Genomic DNA, 16,630 nt, shown 5'->3' with positions numbered 1-16,630 from the left:
CTACAACAGTGGGTGGCTGTGACACTGCACCTGCATGACTTTGATGGATCAACGTGGCCTGGGCTGTCATTCCTCTGGGTTATAATACTTATAATGATGGCGACCATGGCTAACAATGGCCATTCAAATGTCCCTTTTTCTCATTGTGGTAAAGAGAGAGCATGAGAGAGAGTGTGAGAGAGAGAGAGAGAGAGAGAGAGAGAGAGAGAGAGAGAGAGAGAGAGAGAGAGAGAGGGGGAGAGAGAGAGAGAGAGAGAGAGAGAGAGAGAGAGAGAGAGAGAGAGAGAGAGAGAGAGAGAGAGAGAGAGAGAGAGAGAGAGAGAGAGAGAGAGAGAGAGAGAGAGAGAGAGAGAGTGAGGGAGGGAGTGAGGGAGAGCCGGAGACATAAATAGATAGCCAGTGAGAGAGGGATGGCAAATTGGAAAGGTAAGGAGAAAGGCAAAGAAACAGCAAAGGAAAATAGCAAGAAGAAGACACTGCGGTCTACAATATAATACATATTTAGATACTAATAAACATTGCCTCCAAATGCTTGCCTTCTGATATGAATACATAACATTAATGCACTCGTAACCGGGAGTAGCATGTCATTAGACTACAATCCTTGTGTTGTTGTGTATGCTTAAAACAACAAATAAAAGCTACTGCTTTACGCTTCCACATCCATTTTTTATACTGCTGAATGATATGAATGCACGGTGGAAGCTATGTTAAAATACTTACCCGAGTCAGCAGATTCATCTGTACAACACTGAATTATTAACAAGGCTGATGTTTATAATATTTAATGCTATATTTGAAATTATATAGGTTAACTATAAGTTTTGTAGTTGAAAGGAATTAGTTGGAATAACCCTAGCCTAGGGTAAATTGCTGATGCTCTGGGTTTCACATCCAAGAACTTGGAAGACATACACAAACAAATACACATACACACATGCACACAAACTCACTCCCTCTCTCTTACTCATACACACACATACACACACAGAAACACAAACAGGCATGCATGTGCACACTCTCTCACATACACACACACACACACACACACACACACACACACACACACACACACACACACACACACACACACACACACACACACACAGCAGTAAAAAAATTGCATAAAATACGTAACAATTATTTACTGATAATATTTTGAGATAGAAGCAGTAGTGAGTCGAACCAGCAATTCTCTCTAACCTGCACCCACTCCATGTTCCCTATGCACACTCTTTCATCGTTAGTGGAGCACTCCATTAGAGGGCCTCATAACTGTCAATGTGCTTGTTTAGCGTGCCAAGAGCTATGTCTAGAAGGGGGATTTGTTCCTAGCCAAAAGACCCTAGGTTTTTTTGGCCCCAATCCTGGAGCTTCAATTCAGCAGCGTAGCTCCCAACTACGTCTTAATGACCTGCATCTGAATTCACATGGATCTGGTTGAAAGCACCGGTTGCTATCTGTAGTTGTAAACTACAGATTTGTAACTGTAGTTTGCAACTACCAATTTTTGTAGTTGCAAACTGCCGATGTATTGCAGGCGTTTTATCGTATGGATTTTGGTGTATTTTGTTTATTAAACCTTGATGGTTTATTGTGTTCCTTCTCATCTTCTTTTGCATAAACTGTTGACTTGATTGTGGTTTACTGTGTTCATATTTCAACATGGAGTTTGTGAATGGGAAAATCAGCATGCAATGAATGTGTGTGTGTGTGTGTGTGTGTGTGTGTGTGTGTGTGTGTGTGTGTGTGTGTGTGTGTCTGTGTGTGTGTGTGTGTGTGTGTGTGTGTGTGTGTGTGTGTGTGTGTGTGTGTGTGTGTGTGTGTGTGTGCGTGCTCGTGTGTGGTTTGTCAATGTTAGTGCTTGCGCATTTGTATGTGTGTGTTTCTGTATGCAGCACTGTGTAGTAATGCTGAGTAGGAATTAAAGAACAGCCCCTTTAATCTTCTCAGAAATGGCCTGCTAGGATGAGAGGAACCAAATGGTTGTGAACGTGCAGCCATACCACCACTCATCCAAAATAGGGGAGAGAAAATATAAATGCAGCATGGTTATTAGAAGCACAGGCATTGCTTTAGTTCCCTTATTGTAGTCAAATAAGCCGGGGAGTCAGACGCAAATTAGAATTTGGGTTGCAATAGGAATAGAATATGTGAGGTAGAGAGAGCAAGAGAGGGAGGAAGAGCTATGAAGAGAGAGGGTGAGTGGTAGACAGAGGGAAGGAACTATGAAGGGATAAAGAGTGAGGGAGAGAGGGATACATGGAGAGAAACGGAGAGAGATAGGCCCAAAGGAAACCGACTAGAACATGCACAAGGCTAGTAATAATACTACTAATAATTAATAATAATTATACATGTAAATATATATATATATATTTATAAATTTTATATCTGTACTTTTACCCCATTTTACCCCTACTACTCTTCATATTGTGACCATTATGCCAAGACACACACCACACACACAAAAGCACAGACAGTACTATTCTGTTGTATGCTGACATGAGGAAGGCAGCTTGACCTTTCCTTAAAGCCTTATTTATAGGCTCCTCTCATCAGAGTTCTTTGACAGTGAGACCCGCTCAGCTCGCTGCCAAAGAACACGAGATGGGGGGAAAACTACTACTGATCATAATAACCATTATGATATAATTATAGTCACATATACTCTATATAATTATAATCATAATCATTATTAGAATCATTATGATGTAGGTTGTATAATAATAATAATAATAATAATAATAATGATAATATTAATACAAATTGAGATGGTAATAAATAAATATTATATAAAAGTAAAATAATAGAAATATTCATAATTCAACATGGGGCGAACAAGGGCAAGAGGAGAGTTAATGCTCTTTTCAATGCTTGCTGGTAGAAAAAAAGGGACACGGATGGTGCAAATTGGCTTGGCTCCCTCTCCCGCCTCATCCCCTTCCACTATGGCTAAGGCGGGAAAAGAATAAAAAACTACATGAAATCACTTTGTTTCACTCTAGCCGCTTAAGCCTGCCCCATTCCCTCTGCCGCTGTGCGCTGAACCAAAGTAGAAAGAGAGGCTGTGGATTCTGTGTGGCTTTGATTCTTCCGACGAACAAGAATAGTCAGGAAACATGCAAGAGAAAGAGGGGGTGAGAGGTATGTTAGGAGAATGAGGAGCAATGCGACAGGTGAAGCCTCATACTGAGGAGAACACTGACAATAGCGGAACAGGCGAGCCTTTTTATATTATCCTCTATCGAATTCACTCACTGACTCCACACTGTTATGGTGGTAGCTACGAAACCACTTCTTCTTTCAGTTTCATCACTAATTATTACATGACTGAAATTGTTATTTTTATATCGTATATGTGTACGAACTGTCGAGACGGATGTTGGAAAAAATGTATTGCTTTGAACGATTATTTCTGTTGCTCATCACAATTCATCTCGCATATGTGTTCATAAACTGCATTCTACACGTATCTAAATATTCTCATGAAATAGTACCTACAGTAGTATATTACCTTATTATATTAATATTAATACCTTATATTATTCAGACTGTGAAGAATAGGGAAGAAGTACTTTCTGTTCTTATGAGAATTTCTGTGTGATGATTAATGTAGGATGGATCGTAGTATAATATATACTTTGCACACTTATACAATACTGTTAATAATAATCTGCACACTACTTATACTTATATTAAGCCCTGAAGTTGTTAAAGTTCATATAACGGGTTAGTGTTAGTGTCCATTTGATAAAGAATATATATATATATTTATATATATAATATCGTATATTTATATATAAAGGCATGCTGAGTTCCCTTTAAAAATCTCCATGGTGCTAGTCATGTACAGAGAGACCTGCTCCACACAGGGTAGGCCTTGATTGTGCATGGTGCACATTCTGGTCATAGCTGTACAGTAGCCACAGACAGTAGCCACAGACAGTAGCCACAGACAGTAGCCACAGACAGTAGCCAGACAGTAGCCACAGACAGTAGCCAGACAGTAGCCACAGAAGGTAGCCACAGACAGTAGCCCACAGACAGTAGCCACTGACAGTAGCCACAGACAGTAGCCACATACAGTAACCACAGACAGTAGCCAGACAGTAGCCAGACAGTAGCCCACAGACAGTAGCCACAGACAGTAGCCACATACAGTAACCACAGACAGTAGCCACAGAAAGTAGCCACAGACAGTAGCCACAGACAGTAACCCACAGACAGTAGCCACAGACAGTAGCCACAGACAGTAGCCACATACAGTAACCACAGACAGTAGCCACATACAGTAACCACAGACAGTAGCCAGACAGTAGCCAGACAGTAGCCCACAGACAGTAGCCACAGACAGTAGCCACATACAGTAACCACAGACAGTAGCCACAGACAGTAGCCACATACAGTAACCACAGACAGTAGCCACATACAGTAGCCACAGAGAGTAGCCAGACAGTAGCCAGACAGTAGCCCACAGACAGTAGCCACAGACAGTAGCCACATACAGTAACCACAGACAGTAGCCACAGACAGTGGCCACAGACAGTTACCACAGACAGTAGCCAGACAGTAGCCAGTCAGTAGCCACAGACAGTAGCCACAGACAGCCATATCATATACCATATATAATATAACAATCCCTCACGCAAACAACGCACATAGGATAGGTGTAGAAGGTAGGAAGGAAGTGATGGCTTTATTTTTTTTGGGTGGCAGATCTGTTGGGTGTTTAGTGATGTGAAGAGGACCCCTACCAACCACGACCCAACGTTGACCTCATCAATAGAGCATCGGTGTCGTCCGACGTGACTTATGAGATATCTCTTGATTAAACACTCAGAGTAATTCTGCCGGCGCTCCTCTCTGACCCCGCCTATTTGTAAGGGAGACAAATGAAAGCCCTTCATCACCGAGCCAGATCAATGCCAAAATGGCCCATGGGTGAACAGGGCACCAAGAGCATAATGAAGCGATAATTCAACTTTACTGTGCGATAAAAGAGTGATGGAGCTTTCTTTTAGTAAAAGCGTGGTCAGATTATTCGGATTGATTGATGCCTGTCTTTATAGATCCATTTAAGTAATGAACACCAACTGCCAAATCCGCCGTCTGACATTTTTTTCCTCAAGAATCAATTTATCATTGCTTATCTAAATGTATAAAGATAATGAAAACTTATTCTCCATGTTAGATACTTAAACACATGAAATATAACTCAACCCCGGGAAACTAGTCAAAATGAATTGACTGGTGTACAGGGGGAAGGGTAATTCAAAATCGATATATTACATTTTATATTAAACGTATCAATTTATACCTCATCACTTTTTGATACATCTTTGAAGGTATAAATGCTGACTGAATGTACCAGTATTGTACAATATAGCATATAAAAGCACTAATTGGGCGTATGTTCTTGTGTAAGACTAACGTCGGCATACGCCAAGAGTGGAGTTCTAATTCTGAACTGCATGGTTCGTTATAATTTGTTCTTTCATATAATTATAATAGGCTTACCAGTGTTGACTTGTGCTCAAGTCAAACTATTATGTCTCGCAAATGCTACAATATGCATCCAAATATCCAGTTGCAAGGTTTGTTGCGGGAGACACACATGCCATATCCGAGTTCTCAACTGCTTGATACGTTATTATTAGTTTGGTCATATATTAGTGCGGGAAATCATGGGTCACTGTGTCATCATGGGAAATATGTGTTCAACATTGTCCAATGTGTAAACAAGACTGCGCACCTCAATCGCTACGTCCGTGAGCATGCGATGTGGCTTTTTAACACAGAATCGGAAGTTGAGGATTTGTTCGTTTGTGGGCCCTATTGGAGAGAACTACCATCATCAACTATATACAGTACCTAGCAGAATAGATAAGGTAAAATTCCCCACACATATCCGAAATCAACACCCCCATGGTTACATTACAGCCATACAGTTCTTGTAGTTTCAGCATTGAAGTATGGCCCGCTGGGGCTTTCGGCTTTCAGAGTGGAGGAACAAAACAACCAACCACGCAAACAAATGTTTACTCTGATAATATCACGAAATGCTTGACTATGTAGTTGAAATGACGTATCCCTTAAATGATACGTATTCATTCAAAATAATATACCCTAACTCAGCCCATAAACACTACCGTACTTATTATTCAACATGAAAATCCAAACTTCACTGACAGGAAACAGCTAAGACAAAAATAAAAATAATACAAATCATGAAGTAAAATAAAATATTTTCATGGAAACAATTTACTCTTCAACATTCACCATCTGTTTTCATGGTGATATTATTTGCACAGCGGTTGGAATACATAAGGTGATCTGGATGTTTGCTCCAGGCTCATCTGTTTGACTCTCTCCATTCTGAACCATGGCTTTCATACCACAGTCTGCCCCAAATACATACGAATAGGGACTCAGGCTTCACAAAGGCAGCTTTTGGCATGCATCAAAAGTTCTTAATAAGATACTTTACCTGCGAGGCAGCCCATAAGTGAGTGCAGCATGAGTAGTTTCCATAGCAACATCATCTTCAATTTTGCAGGGTCAGGGTAGTCTCACAGCCAATCACAGATGTATGGAATCCTTTTGTTCCTTTTGCGGTTTTCTAAAGCCGTACAGAAGAAATAGAGGAAAAGAGGAAGAGGAAAACAGTGTTAATGATTTGTTAGATTACACCAACATTCTACAGATTAATGCAGCTAGGTGAAAGAGACTTCCTAATTAGGACCATCATTGCTGATGGTGACTGTTATTTGACAGCCTAATCACACTCTCTTTTAGTTTCCTTTCAAAAAAGAAATACTTATTTGAATGGTAATTGTTATACACACAAACACGCTAATTTGACTATAAAATAAGTAACAAAATGTTGTCGTGGCATAGCAAAAAAAGGATAGTTTAGTATTGAGGGTTTAAATATTACATTTTCCATAAACATACAAGTTTGGTCTATAACTCTCGAGATGCATGTTTTGAAACCCCACTTTAACACTCATAGCCTAGGTCGTAGCGTCTGAATGAAACAGAATCCAGGATTATTTTGTTAGACTTCCGTTGCCTCTACTTCACAGAATATGTCTCCAAGGAATCATCTTTGAAATTGTCACTGTGTGTATGTGTGTGTGTGTGTGTGTGTGTGTTAGTGTTTGTGTGTGTGTGTTTGTGTGTGTGTGTGTGTGTGTGTGTGTGTGTGTGTGTGTGTGTGTGTGTGTGTGTGTGTGTGTGTGTGTAGGTGTAGGTGTGTGCGTGTGTGTGTGTGTGTGTGTTAGTGTTTCTGTGTGTGTGTGTGTGTGTGTTTGTGTGGGTGTGTTAGTGTGTGTGTGTGTGTGTGTGTGTGTGTGTGTGTGTGTGTGTCTGTCTGTGTGTGTGTGTGTGTGTGTGTGTGTGTGTGTGTGTGTGTGTGTGTGTGTGTGTGTGTGTGTGTGTGTGTGTGTGTGTGTGTGTAGGTGTAGGTGTGTGTGTGTGTGGGGGGGGGGGACTTTTGTGTATGTATGTGTATTTATGTTTTGCGCAACTGCATGCCTGTGCGGGGGTGGGTTGTGAGGTTTCCCAGAGGTTGAGATGCTCTCTGTTTTGGAAGAGGAGAGCGGGGAGTGATGAGGATGAATGCCGAGGAGTGGAGGGGTGGCAGCACTAATTCATCGCTAATTGAATTGAACCATATGTTATTGGATGCAATTATGCACATCTTCAATGGAAAGGCTGGAAATCTCATCCACATATAAGTAAACCATTATGAAATAAAGCAAAATGTTCAAAACAGTCAAACCCATTACAAATGTAAAGACAATCTTCCAGTACAAAAAAGAACTCCCCAATTTTAACTGTGATATGATTTGACAAGGGTGCTTCAAAATCCCTACTCAACAAAACAGCAGCTCCTTTTACCAACTACGGTAATGATCCAAAATATTGTGAAATCTTTATGGTTAATGAGAAGGCTGGCTTGTGTGACTATCACATTGAAGTATATTGTGCACCGACTTTGTATGCACTTAAATTGTTTGAGGTGTATGCATGAAAAATTACACCTCTCAACTAACCTTTACTTTGTTTTATACTCCATATACTTTATTTTCAACCAATTCTCTTTTTACTAAAACAGGATACAATGCCCTTGACCCTAAACAGATACATTCTACTATTGGACAGCAAACAAAAACATACTACTTCTTAAACTAATATTTAGCGGACAAATTATCAAAGCTAATAGCATTAGATGTTAGGGCATCTTGCTCAAGGATGCCTAAAGGTAGGCACCGCGGTGGGCAATGGGGATTGAACCCAGTATCTTATGACTAGGAGTCGAACACCCTCCCCAACCTCTGGATTATCCTGCCACACTTTATTAACATTAGGGCAGTGAGCAGATGCTTTTGTCAGAACCAAACCCAATCGTTAGTGGACTATTGTCCTGATTTCATGGAAACAACACTTGGTCGTCCTTCCCAGGGAACAAGGGTAAGTCAAACCCTGAGATCTTCTGTCTAATAGACAGACCCGCCACCAAATCATATCCATATCCGGGCTGTCCGATGGACAGCGGCAGATATTTCACACACACACAATCTTCTCCTGTCATGACACCTTGACCCCTTGCGAAGGGCGTAATCACAGCGATCATATTTGATTAACGAACAGGGGAACGCGTTGATGGACGACTGATGGACTCCCACTGCGGATGACAAATTAAAGGACCTCCCCCCACCCCCCATTCCATCCCAATAACCCCATCCCATCGTCACCAATCTTCCTCAATGACACCCAAGGATGGATGTTGTCAGGGACCCAGGGCGGTCGGGGTATGAGATCCGAGGGCGGGGGTCGGGGGGGGCGGGGGTCCTTCGTTCCGTCAGTCTTGAGAGGCCCCAGTCGAGGCGCCCATGGAGCAATGTGTCTTCAAATAAAAATTACAGCGTAAAGGAGAAAACCATCCATTTTCAGCTATACAGGGGCAAGACTATCTACTCAGTCAGCACCCACAGTGACTGATATCCATCCCGCTAGCTTTTGGTGTAATGTATTAGTTATTTTATCACATTTGAGAATCAACATAAAGTCACATTCGTTTTGAGGACTTAATGGAACCCTGCAGTATCTACAGTCTGTCAGGCACCCCAGCATAAATACTTTTATGCTTTTCTAGCTGTAATAATGTACCTAAATGGAGCCAGGCTAAGCCACCACAAAGACCTGAAATGGATAGAAATACATCAGACATCCTTTTTATGCGGCTGGGTCGTTTTGGTTTCTGCTGCCGAGCACTTTGAGCATGATGTATGAACTTGCTGGACGCTAGACTACATCCTCGCTTCAGAAGTTCTGTTACTATCCAGAGTCAGGTCAATTCACTTAACATACCTCAATGTATCGTAAGGCTCATTCATACTAAGCCTAATAGGCTGACAGATATGTTTAGATACAACCAAAACCTTTGTAAGTAATACTTATGCCATATTTCCATCTTATGTGTTATATTTGTTCACAATAATGCCCTACAAGCCTTTCCACGTAGAGGAAGAATTGTTTAAAGAGGAAAGGCTAAACTGTCTTGTCTAAACACACTTTCACACAAGATGTATCAAGCCATGTAAACCAATCTATGTCTTAGCCACAAGGATACTAACCATGCAAATACTCGCTGAATACAGGCTGAATATGGAAATGAACATTGCATAGTATTTACATTTTGTTTTCTAAGTAAGTAAAAGGTCACATTCCCAAAGCAAATCATTATTTCGTCAAATCTGATGTACTTTGCTTTAGCAAAATTAAAAATATAACTTTTCTCTGGTCACATTGTAAAGGGTTTTAATTTAAAAGATTCCCATTGAATTGATCATAAATTGGAACATGAATGTGGGTGTTCTCCTTGGCATTGACCCTGACCTTAAAGTAATAAATAAAAAATAAAGTAAAAGACTTCACATTGAGTCCCATTTGAGTTAAATCTCATTGAACTAAACCTGAGTCATCTCCAATGAAGAAAAGAAAGAAGACCCAACATAAGTGCTACTGAATGAAAGCACAGTCTTACTGCAAATTATAACGTGCATAAATACTAGTTAAAACAATCAAAGGAGATTTAGTTTGGTAGAAGCATAGAATTTGAACAGAACCATAGAATTAGCAACACTTAGTTAATCCTGTGGAAGTTCTGCCACTGCCCAGTAACTACCAGTTTCCAAGTCTCCTATCATGAAGAAAAAAATACAAAAAACATAGAAATTCATACTTTCCAAAGGGTTGCCTAGGGGGCCTGAAACAAGCAGGAACCACTGAGTAACCATCTGAAGATTAAAGAGATTCCCAGGAGAATTGTATTGTTATTCCTCCATTGCAGTGGCATATTGTAGGCTACGTCTGTTCTGGTACCCACTTAAATAATAGACGTCCTACATCCATTACAATCAACCGCTATTTCAAACCATCACAAAAAATAACTTTCCCCCTCCCTTCCAGTCCCCACACTCCAACCAATCAAAAAAGTATTCTGCCAAGCCATAGAAGAAACTTTGTGATGCAAATTACTCCGCCAATCAGATTGAATTATACTCCGCCTTTCGGTTATGGAGCACTTCACAATCTAGAACTATCGCTCCAGCTACTCAGTGGTCAACACTTGAATACTCAGCGCCTATCTAGTGCAACCCAGCGTCACTATGGATACATGAGACTGTTATTTCAAAATGGAAACAATTCGCAGTGCTTAAAATTGTACTGCCGTTAGTTCACATTATAATGGAAAGAAAATCTGAATAAAAGTTTCACTTGTGCAATGGATTACCTTGTCATTAATAAAGGCTCAATGAAATAATACAGAAAGGTTTTTCATGAACAAAATTAAACAAATAATATGGTGAGCAACCAAACCAAACCAACATCCGGTTCAATGTTCAGGGCTAAAGATAATTATTGGAAAAGGTTCATTGCAGTATTCAGTTCTCAGTAACTACAAATAATAATAAAATAAATATATACATATATTTTGTTGAGTCAATCCGGGTCTGTTTAATATGGTGATGTTGAGCGAAAGGAATGAAATAACAATGCCCTGTGGTTTCTGCAGTGGTGGTTCAGAATGTAATAGCAAGCACAGGAAAATAGATCCTACATTACACTCAGACGTACCATAAAAAACGTAGTGAGCCAAAATACACACCACCGAAAAATGCCCATCACAACAATCTCATGCATGTGCCCAGTCACAAAGGATAAATATATGTTTGTAGCTTTATCCAAGGCATATTTAGTAACACCAGCGGTCCCCATGCTTAGAATCCCTTGAAGACGGCTGCTGTCTATTAGGCACTCAATTAAAGCCCTTTCCAAGAGAATATGTGCAACAATGTTTGCATAAGGAAATGTCGCAAGCAGAGAAAGACCCACACATCCCCCCTTAGGATTATGAACAGAAAAGAAACGCCTTAAATTGTTAAACTAAAATACAGCAGGGTTGCATTGACAGATGCTGAAACTATTCGAGTACACTGGGTATTTTCCAGTGCCAAGGAGATGGGGGTGGTCGAAATCTAAGGACATTGAGGCTGGCTTATTGAGCAGGCTTACACTTCCTTTCCTTTTAAATAATTGAAACCTTGATTGTTTTGTGCTGTAGAGAAGCTTAAACTCAGTTTTGCCAATGGAAATGTTCTCTTTGCGCAGTCGAGTCTGTGCCATGCAGGCCAAAGCCAAATCCAACCGGAGACAACTCCGCTGAGGGTCTGAAAACGCTACAACAAGCAGACTTTCAAGGAGACATTGTTACTACTGCACAGATTGCGATAAAGTTAGCACTTTGAACCAAATCTAATGATGAGTTTCCTAGATTCCTCCTGTCTCTTAAAGGTAACCATGGCTTCCAAAAGAGGATGTGTCTCAATTGGCAATGTGGTCAAGCATTAGCACAATTAAAGGAGGGTCGGAATGTTTTTAGGCAAATTTTCTTTTATAACGAAATGTGGTTAAAGAAAAATTCTCTGCACTATATGGAAAACGGATGGCAAATGGCTAGCAAACGGCTAGCTTCACAAGTTGTAATGTGTTCATGGAAGTCTACATGAATGGTCAGCTTCAACTAAAATATTCACACTGTTTAAAAGACAACATCCATTATCTTATATCTATTTCAAACACAATGTAAAAATTAGATTTATTATACGCCAACATCGCACCTTGAAAAAAAAAAAATTGGAACAATTTGAGAAGTACTTTATGATAGCATATAACGAAAATCAGACTTCAAGTCAATTTCGATTTTTGTAAATACAATGCATGTAATGAATTCAGACAGACCTTGGCAGATGGTCTGTCTGGTTTCATCCTTAGTGCGCTATTATACAGTGTATTAGTCTCCCCACATTTAAACTCTATCGATTGCAGAGGTAGTCCCTTTACAGCTGACATTTACATGCATCTTGAGAATCCAGTTTACAGCCAATAAAAGCTAGGTAGAAGTACACCCAAGATGATATATACATTGAGTCTGCTTGATATCAACACCTTCTAACATAAAGACCTGGAAACCAATCTCTATTGGCGATCCAACACAAATTGCACGTACCTCAAATACATAGGCCTACGTTAAATTGTAAAACATGTATGCCTAATATTGCTTGTGTACTGAAAACTAGGATGCCAATTAAACAATGTTCATTATATAACTCAAGGCTGAAACCTCCAAGATGGTTGAAGGATGTGACAGTAAACAGAGTGTGACAATCAATGCAGAAAGCGTTAATGACGGATGTAAGAATTTAATTTAAAAGTATTGTCCCAAATGCATAAAATCCTTAGATTTTTAATGGAATGTTTAGAATATTTGTTGATCAATAACTCTTTTGTGTCTAACATAAAGCCACTGGTAAGCCGAAGAGATATTCTCACTCAAGATGAAGTAAGAAAAATAAATGTGAATATGTATCGATATAATATTCATCACTCCAGTCCGGTATGATCAGCAACGTATAGAGCGTAACAAGAACAACTAAATCGCCCAGCATTAATTCACTACTAACTAGCGTATGATTTCCCCCAAATATATTTTTAATTGGCGGAGCTGTACTGTTATGTGTGCCACTGTGATGCAGACAAAAATAAATAACGCACACACACAACTCTGGCGACTGCCTAGTGACTACCCGAGGACGTCTTTGGCTTAGAGATTTAGGAACAGGAATAGAATGGATTGTCTGGAAATGTGGAGGAGTGGGTGAAAAGCATTCTGGGATGTTGAATGCTCTGTCCCCCTGCCATTACCACACAGTCCGAGATGTGGACGAATAGTATAGGGAGAAGTTAGGACCAATCAGAGGAGGAGTAGGGTGAGCTGGGTGGGGTACATTTGATATAGCTTGTTTATCCTATAACACACCTGTGCTTTGGGACAATACGTCTTGTTTAGTGCAATTCAACATGGAATCTGTGTACTTCAGTCTTTTTTGTGGAACTAAGAAGTGGAACATGTCTTGTTTGTCGAGAGATATAGGGTTTGCTTCAATCAACAGGTCCTTTTGTATCACTATCGCTACTCCTAGTGGTGCAGATATTCCTTTAATAATTAATCAAGTAAGATAATTAATTTCTTTAGCTTAACTCTGAATTCAAGGGATATATGAAATTAGATTAATTAAAAGCAAAGAAAGCGCCGACCTATGTCATGTGTATGCAATCCCGACATTTGTTCTGGCTGACAGCGCAAATTATTCACGAGAAGACTAAAGAGACACTGTTAAACACACACACAGCCTTATTCCACCACAAACTGAGTTAATAGATCTTATACTGCTAATGTAAAATGTACCATCTCACAGTATTCAAGGGAAGAAGCAGGTAGAGCCATCAAGATAGTCGAGATAGTTGACATGCAATAAATATGAGCCTGACAACACATTCCTTCAATACATTCATGCAGAGTTCACTTGATGAAAATTTGATGACGAGAATCTAAAAGCACCTCTGCCCCAATCTTTTTTATGTCACTTCTGTGCATCGTCTCTTCTGACAATCTTTCGGGGGCTCAGCACACTAACGCATTAAAGTCCTGTTTTTATTCCCAGTTTCTCCCGGGAGGTCTCAGGAACCACAGGACAACCTCATGTATTGTTCAGCACATGCAAGCCAGCCAGGTGCACTTACAGAGACCCATCAATCCATATCAAAGATCATCCTTTACATCTTCTCTGCATCTTATGTTGATCCGGCACCATCATGATGTCATTATCAATTACAATGAGTCAATGATTTCACACAAACACACACGCGCACGCACACACACACACACACACACACACACACACACACACACACACACACACACACACACACACACACACACACACACACACACACACACACACACACACACACACAACCATACATATATAGTATACGGGCAAGAAAGTGAAAAAGTTAAGGATGTCGAAAATGCAGAAGGACGGATCTGAGTAAATAGGATATCAAACAGCCCTAATTGGCCAAGGATCGTTTCAAAGGAACATGCTTGACGACACACTATGTCCATGCATGCATCAAAAATGATGCCCTAATTCGTTCTCGTTGTTATGAGGAATCCTGAGCACTTACTCGAGAAAAATCTGACAAAATGCAGACGGAATGTACCCAACCGCTGAATGCAATATACTATTAGGCCTATATAGGTTGTCTATTTAGCATATTCAGAGGGACTGGGACTTTATTAAGAGGCCGAGACAAGTTTAACAACCAGAAATGACTCTTCAACAATAATAATTAGGGCAGAGAACAATTTTTTTATTGGGCAGATTAGATGCTTTTAAAGAAATTCATGGTTGCTTATTAAAAAAAGATGTGGGAGATTGTGAATGTGATGACATCTCCCGGCCTTATGATTAATCCTACGTCCTATAGAACAACCGAATTTCTATGTTCTGCACAGGCTGTTTATAGTCGGTGGTCAACGACATGATAAATAAATCCCAAAGGGATTATATGGGGGAGGTGGGGATTCGGGGGTGGGGGGACGACTCCGGGGATTACTAAAACATCTGCACACGTCGGGACGGACACGCGTGGCGAAACGACTCGTGGATTACCGTCCCCACCGTGATAGTCCGACAATGGGAATCGACACTCTGGTTACGCTCTCAGGGGCAGATCGCATCCCAGTGATCCGCAGTAGGCTACTGGATCGGCTCAGGCACTATAATGCTGAAATTCAGAGCCATCCACTCAATTCAGTTTTAGCCCCGCTTCACAGTGAGCGAGCGTGCCATCATGGTTTAGATCTAATCTAGGAAGGGCGAAAAGTTTGAAACTCAAGCCAGCTGCAGAAACGAACGGTAAATCTCTAGGAATCATAGTAGCCCCCCCGCCAGACGAAGAGGTCAGACAAGTTGGTCTGCTGACTGAAACACGAGGTAGAATCAGGATCCAACACAGTCAAAACAGCTACTACAGACAGCAGCGACAAGTAGCAATAATATACCAGTAGTAATAGTAATAACAGAACAATAGCATAATAACGCATATAATAATAAACTGTGATAATATTAATAATAATAATAATAATAATAATAATACAAATATGAAAATAAAAGTAAACACGATTAAGCGTGGTGCCTTACCTGCAGATGAATATTACTCCAAAAGGATGATTATTGCTCTAGATTAATCCGTAACGTGACACTAAACAACATCACTGGTCGACTTCTTGCAGGTATCGGCGAAAAATCCTGTGTCCGTAGCCTACTTTAAGCACGCCGGACTTCGGTCTCCTCCAGAGCCAGCCAGCCTGTGATGCATTCAGGAACCGGGCTTACTGTCTCCATCAGCGTCTCACAGCTTTGTGTGTGGGGAGGAGTGGGGGATCGCGTGGCGCTCCGCAGGCTGCATACTGTGGACTGAATCTCGTCTACTCACCCAGTGATGCGTCAGTCTCTCTCTCTCTCTCTCTCTCTCTCTCTCTCTCTCTCTCTCTCTCTCTCTCTCTCTCTCTCTCTCTCTCTCTCTCTCTCCTCCACCGAGACCAGCACCACGCTTTCTATCCACCGCGATCACCCTTTCTCGCTACTCCAACCATTCAAATTGAACCGTTTCTTTATTCTCCGTCTCGTCGCCACGATGTCTCGGGCCACCGGAGGAAAACAGGTGTGAGAGTGTGTAGGTCTCGTCTGGTATCAGTCCTTAAATCAGGGTTCACCGTGTCGCTCCCAGTCCGCCTGGAACTTGGGAGTGTGTAGTTGAAGAGGTAGACTCCCCCGCTCCGTTGTGCATCTGTCTCTCTGGCAGTTTCTCTCGCTTTGATGTTATATCCTCAAAACACAGATGCACAACCAAACACTGACGCGCGCCATTCCACAAACGTAATCTTTTAACCTTATTTTCTTCCTGATAGTTTGAAAGAGTTACTCCATGAAATGTACATTGCAGGTGGTCCGGTTAAAATTGCGGCAGTTAGTCATCTATTATTTCAGTGTAATTTGTTAGTTATGGCTCAGGCTCAGCCGTCCGTCAAAAGGGCCTATGGGTAAAACGCGCTGTGAGAATATCCCTTTCGAGGTGACGACTGCCACTGAGCTCATTTAGGTGTTAAACCACTCCAGCCTAATTTCTGGTCAGGGTATCTCTTCACTGA

The 16,630-nt window shown here is 40.9% G+C and overlaps 1 protein-coding gene across 1 annotated transcript in view; it reads right to left on the bottom strand.

Moving 5' to 3' along the window:
- The window catches only part of cntn4 (contactin 4), a 120,416-nt gene extending 104,442 nt beyond the window's left edge, over positions 1 to 15,974 (bottom strand). Inside the window, exons 1-2 of the mRNA XM_030375772.1 lie at positions 15,621 to 15,974; positions 6,491 to 6,622 (exon numbers count right to left, since the gene is read on the bottom strand). Of these exons, the coding sequence (XP_030231632.1) occupies positions 6,491 to 6,545 (55 nt within the window). The 5' untranslated portion in view covers positions 6,546 to 6,622; positions 15,621 to 15,974. The remainder of the gene's footprint in view (positions 1 to 6,490; positions 6,623 to 15,620) is intronic.
- Positions 15,975 to 16,630: the final 656 nt, after the last annotated feature.

The sequence above is a fragment of the Gadus morhua genome, chromosome 13 (assembly GCF_902167405.1).
Source record: "Gadus morhua chromosome 13, gadMor3.0, whole genome shotgun sequence".
NCBI classification, from domain to species: Eukaryota; Metazoa; Chordata; class Actinopteri; order Gadiformes; family Gadidae; genus Gadus; species Gadus morhua.
This window is presented reverse-complemented; position numbering and strand designations above follow the sequence as displayed.